Here is a 6,000-nt window from a genome sequence, read left to right as displayed (position 1 = left end):
CATTGCGAGTACATATTCAACAGGTCTTTTAAAATTTTGAAACTAAAGTTCTATGGAATGTAAATTAAAGTTTAAAATGTCAAGACTGAATACTGTTACAAAGATTAATTCTGCAAACATTTTAAGTAGCATTCCTCCATAACAATCACTAAAATATATTTCCATTGGACAACTGTAAATGGGAAATGACTCTTCTCGATGTTGTTGTTGAGTTGGTGTTTTTAATTCCACTTTATACACAGTAAAGATAATCAGGACTGGACCTACAGTTTAAAGTGTGATCCGAACCACTATGCGCCACCACTGGGTATCGAACCCAAGACCACTTTATTACAAGGCGACGACGCAACCACTGTGCCATCAGGAAGGCCTGGGACTTCTTGCAGCTATGTGTATGGTGACATTTAATTGGTACACTATTACAGTATTGAAAAAGTGGCACACTAATTGTAAGGAAGATTTTGCAATGTCCACACAATGAGAGTCTGTTAGAAATAAATTCTCTGTAGCATATTACACATTCAATGATTCAGTTATGAGCCGTGCATTAGATGAAAACTGTGTTTTCCCAAAAACGAACATTGATGAACCTGACTGGCTTGTTGCTTGCTTGGAGTACTAGAAACTGATTGTAGAATTTCAAGTTGTAAAATGATCTGTCCTTCATATATTCTGGTGGGATCTTGCGCAACAGATGTTTGCCTGAAAACAACAGAGTGAACAGTGGTACTTTTAAAGCATGGAAACTTGAGTAGAAATATTTTGTAATTTTTCTGTAATTTTCCTAAAGTAGTTGTGTAAATGATGAAAATAATATTTTAGTCATTGAGAGGATCTTTGGAAATTTTAGGACTGAGCTGATACCTCCCTGAACTAATGCAAACACACTTCGAAATTTTCACTGGCTCAGTACTTGAAAATTTAACAATCATGTTTTCAAAATATTGTTTAAGAGTCTGGAAAACCTGGAAAAGTTTTGGAATTTATTTTTTTCTGGAAATGTCAGGGAAATTTACTGTCTGGAAAAGTCAACATTTTGGTAGTAGTGCACTACTGCAGCAATGGGTACAGCCGACAGGAACTCCTCCACCTCCTGGACACTACCAAAAGAATAATGAACCAGCTACGCCCCCAGAAAGAAAGGATAAAAGAGAAATGGATCGGCCTTCCCAGACATCCTGACTTAACAAAGAAAATTCAAAAAGTTCTAACCAGGCAGAGTTTCAAGATAGAAGACGAACTCTCTCCTTCCATAGCCTCCACCTAACCCATTTCAAACTATATTAAACCAACCCCAATGCAAGAAGTGGCATCTACATGATCACCTGCACATGTGAAAGCAAGTATGTAGGTATGGCAAAGCACAGACTTGATGATAGGCTCAAGGAGCATGATGCTGACAAGTAACTTGGGAGGAGAAGCTGCCACTTCATAGATGAAAGCCATAACATGGACTCTGCGAAAATAGTCATGCAAGCGATATCCACCTTGGAAAGGTTTTCAAAAGAAACCTATGCAATAGTGACCATTCCTGCAGAACTTAACACTGACTCTGGGGCCTTCAATAAAACCTGGCTTCCCATTATCATGAATATGCACACTCATCCAACCTGCTCCCCATGCACGACAAGAAACCAAGCATGGGACTTAAGCCTTCGCCAAAATAATAATAATAATAATAATAAGATAAAAAAAACTGCATGCGAACAAACACTGTCCTTCGGAAGCAGACGAGGAGACCAAGAACCAATGCCTACGGCACCAAAACCCTGATGCACGGCAAAAGAAAGAAACACTGCAACCACACCAGAATGGCAGAAAGTGAAGCGACCACGTCAACTAGCGCCATCGCGAGGACAAGCAGAAGAAGAAGGAACCACGTCGCTCGCAGCAAGACAGCACATGTCTGACGAACCCACCATACGGGTGGGAAAATCGATCGCGAGAAAAAAATTGCATGAAAAATTGAAAAGTAAGCTTAACAAGAGTAATTTACTAAAAGTAGGTTCTTGAACATAGAAAGGAAGAAAGGACAAGCAAGAAATTTAAAACCTGTCGACAAACTTTGAATTTTGAATTTGAATTTGAATTTAAAATTTTGGGTGCGTCAGCACTAAGGCTATTTTGCACCCGTCACATTATATGGGGTCCAGCCCCTTATCGTTACAAATCACAACTCTAACGTTGCAAAACTAAAATCATAAAATATTAAAATGTTCTGACTTTCGTTAAAAGCTGAGGCTGCAAAGGGGCACTCAGCACACATAAGGACAAAAGAACAGGACAATACAAACAAAATTATACTGGCCATGGGGCCAGTCGCCAGAGCCTCGTTAGTCTTCAGTCCAGGGTGTACTAACGTGGAAGTGAGGTTGACATTTGGGTATACTACGTGGAAGGTCACCCCTTGTCGACAAACTATACTTCAGTTTAATATACTGACCATTACCAGTTCTTACAGTAAAATTTGAACTGTTTTCATGTAGAAATCATTATAATAGGTGGCTGTGGGAATTTACCATTTCTTGTTGCGTCTTAGTGTCAGTTTGATAGTTATTGGGAACAATATGTGTGTTATTAAATTGTACTAATTATGTATTATTTATGCTGTAATTTGATTATTTTTAAAAATAATTCTTTGTTAATCATTAGACAATGATCAAGTCAAGTATCACATAAAAACTCACCCCTGATACTTGCTTCCCTCCCCATATCCAACAGTCAATTATTGTTGAGTTTCCCTTCTTGTTATTACCTTTACATGTGAAGTAGATATTCCAGTATTAGGTTTAGCTGAAATATAGTGACATTCTTCCAGACATGGACACTAATTGCACTAATGGTTTGGTCTGGGAAATTTTGATTCTTGGTATGGAAAATCTGGAAAAATCAGGGAATTTTGTTTTTACAAAATTGTAGACATCCTGTTTTTCTTTAGCCAAAAGTGGCATTAGATAACAAAATATGAAGAAAGAAAAAAATATAAACCTTCCTTTGCTCCTCTTGTGGCTGTTGAAATACAATATGTTTTACATACATGATTTTATAGGCTTACTATAGCTATCAGTTATATTTGAAAATCTGCACAATCATTGCATTGTAATATCCCAGCTTACATTATATTTGGAAAAAAATATATGTGATGGGGAAGAAATACATGTGAAACTATTCCATATGTCTCAAATTAGAATTCTGGTTGCGTTCTATGATTTCAATTATTATTGTCCACTTTTACAACAGATGTAACAAATTTGTCAAATTGAAATGAAGACAATTTTCTCGGATCGTGATAGCACATGCACCACGTCCATGATTAATGCAGATGGATTATAGTTGTTTCTCTTCAATAATTTCTTCTTACTTGAGTATTTTACTCCATGAACCAGGCAGGCTATATGTAAAAAATATTAATTATAAATTTATATTGTGTAATATTTTTATGGAAATTTTAAGTAATAGGTGCATTTTCATTGTATGTGTGGTGACTTTTAGGTAATAAAAAACTTTGTCTTAATGATTAAGAATGTGGATTTATCATTTTTAAATAAATCTCCATAAATTGTACAGCATACTATGCCAGAGTAAATGATCAGTTCTAACCATGACTATATATTTGGTATCTGTAAATAAATATATCATACTTTTCATGTTTCTTTTAGTCTTCTAGAAAATGTCTATCAACTTTTTTTTACACGTACAGAAAATAATAAATTTACATTTATTCCAGATCTACTTGTAACTACTTACATTATCTAAAATATAGATGTGGGTACCATATTGGAGACTTGGGTTTGATTCGTCAACTGGGTGATCTCTGTCATGCAAATGCTGCCAAAGCATGGTGCTGGTTACATCTCTACTATTGGCAAAATTGAGAAAGTGGAAGCATCAACTTTGCACCCACCATGCATCTTCAGGGTATGGTGTATGACATACTGACAACTTCCTTTACTTTTTTAACATTTAAAATAGTTAACAATTTGTTTGCACGAAAAAATATTACTTCATCGTCGAATATAGAAAAGCAAGAAAAATAAAATCATCATATATTGGAATTCTATTCACCAATCATATTGCTCACATAGCACGTTCAAAATTAACTTATTATTCAAATATCACACACCACGATTAACATTCAAAAGCAGAGCTTATGTCCACCAGATTTCATTAATATTGGCGCATCAAAAAACACTATGAAAGACATTTATCGTTGGGTTTCAATAATACATAATAATTATGTCACTTTTGCAGTCAAATTAATCACAGATTACTAACAGAGCATGTGCAATTATCACTTCATTCTTCAGGAACAACAGTAATATCCATACGTTGTGGGCCTCTGAAAACTACCATTCGTAACGCACTCTCACTTTCTAATGCAACATAAACATCAGCAGCTGACTGAATGGCCTTTCCATTTATGTGCGTTACTATATCTCCTGGTAACAGACCACCACTGTAAGAAAGAAAAATAATTGTAGCAACTTTTGCTCAGTGTTTATTTTCTAATAAAAAATGTTCAATCATTCATCATTTGACAAGCACTTCATCAGAAAATTTAGATCACACAATTTAAGCCTTAGACACACTGTGGATTATAGATACAGAAAATAAAAGAATCCAAAATACTGTTCATTACTGAGTTCATCTTATGACAATTATATAATCCTCTCAGATTTCAAATATTTTTCTCGTATATAATAACGTAATTAATCTGTGAAAGCCACTTTATATGCATCATGTAATAGCTGTTACATATCAAAAGTTGAATTAATTGGCTGAATTCATGGAAGGTGGCAGAAATATACAGTCCATAATCGGATGCTTACTTGTAGTTTGTGAGTCTGCCAATAGAGGGGTCTTGCCAGCGATGCAGTAAAGGAGAGTTTTTGTTGCTCGTTACTTCTGATTGACAATTTTTTCTTTTTTTGAATGGCAGATCCTATTTTTCGGCTAGAAACTTGGAATATTGCATTTGCCAATTATGTTTGACGTTAAAAGCAATGTTGTAAGTTTCTCACACACAAAAGGGTGTAAATATGTGGAACTGTTTTGTATTTATGGAATGCTTAAGTGTCCGACCTGGCGAGAGTGAGTGGAACTAACGCAGGGAGGACGGAGGAGATTGTTGGGACTCTCGCAAGATAGATGCCGTCATGGAAAGTTGATTGCACGTTGCCACAAAAGTTGTATGTTGACTGTGGCATTTGTGGAACAATTGACCGAGCAGAAGTTAGAAGTTCGTGTGTAGGATAGGGCTGTGCAATATCGATTTTTCAATATCGAAGTTCGATATCGACTCAATATATCAAGTTTCGAAAATGTCGATAATATCGATATTGACAATACCAATGATATCGATATTGACAATACTGAAAATATCAACATCGACAATACCAATATCAGTAATTGCGACAATACAGACACACCTAAATCTTTCAGTATGAAGTTTCAATTATAGTGTTAACCAAGAGAATCAAAGAATCGTATTGTTCTTCGGTGGAAGTGAAAATAGGGGTCCCATAACACAATGGAGTCTGTAGTTCTTAACCACACTAATCAAGGAACTAAAAGTAAGCGAGCTTGAATGATGTTTTTGCATTCCTTACGTTACGTTAAGTCAAGCACAATGTTGTTTATAACGACACCTATACAGGGTGGCTACAAACAAGCAGAAATGAAAATCCCTGACTTTTCCAGGACAAAATTTACATTTTTCCCTGACAATTACAAACTAAACTAAATCGATGTTTTTGCAAATAGAAATAATAAACTCATACAGATCCACGTATGGTTTTGTTAAGTACCAATATTACCTTCTATGTAATTGACTTAATTTCTCTATTCTCTATGATTTGAATTCAAACTGCAAAATAGTGAATTTGGAAAATTATTCACAAGCTAGGGAAGAATTACGGAATTTTGTCATACGCAGTAAGTTTAAAATAAAATACTTGATTATTTGTAAAGTTACGACTAAATTAGATAAGAGTAAAGAGT

At 35.2% G+C, this 6,000-nt stretch overlaps 1 protein-coding gene across 1 annotated transcript in view; it reads right to left on the bottom strand.

Moving 5' to 3' along the window:
* Positions 1-3,189: 3,189 nt before the first annotated feature.
* HtrA2 (HTRA2-related serine protease) overlaps positions 3,190-6,000 on the bottom strand; it is a 33,118-nt gene continuing 30,307 nt past the window's right edge. The window contains exon 7 of the mRNA XM_083127494.1: positions 3,190-4,456. Coding sequence (XP_082983620.1) covers positions 4,297-4,456 — 160 coding nt within the window. The 3' untranslated portion in view covers positions 3,190-4,296. The remainder of the gene's footprint in view (positions 4,457-6,000) is intronic.

This window comes from Lepisma saccharinum, chromosome 8, assembly GCF_977018435.1.
Source record: "Lepisma saccharinum chromosome 8, izLepSacc3.1, whole genome shotgun sequence".
Taxonomy (NCBI): Eukaryota; Metazoa; Arthropoda; class Insecta; order Zygentoma; family Lepismatidae; genus Lepisma; species Lepisma saccharinum.
Note: the sequence above shows the minus strand (reverse complement) of the source record. Positions and strands in the feature narration are given on the sequence as shown.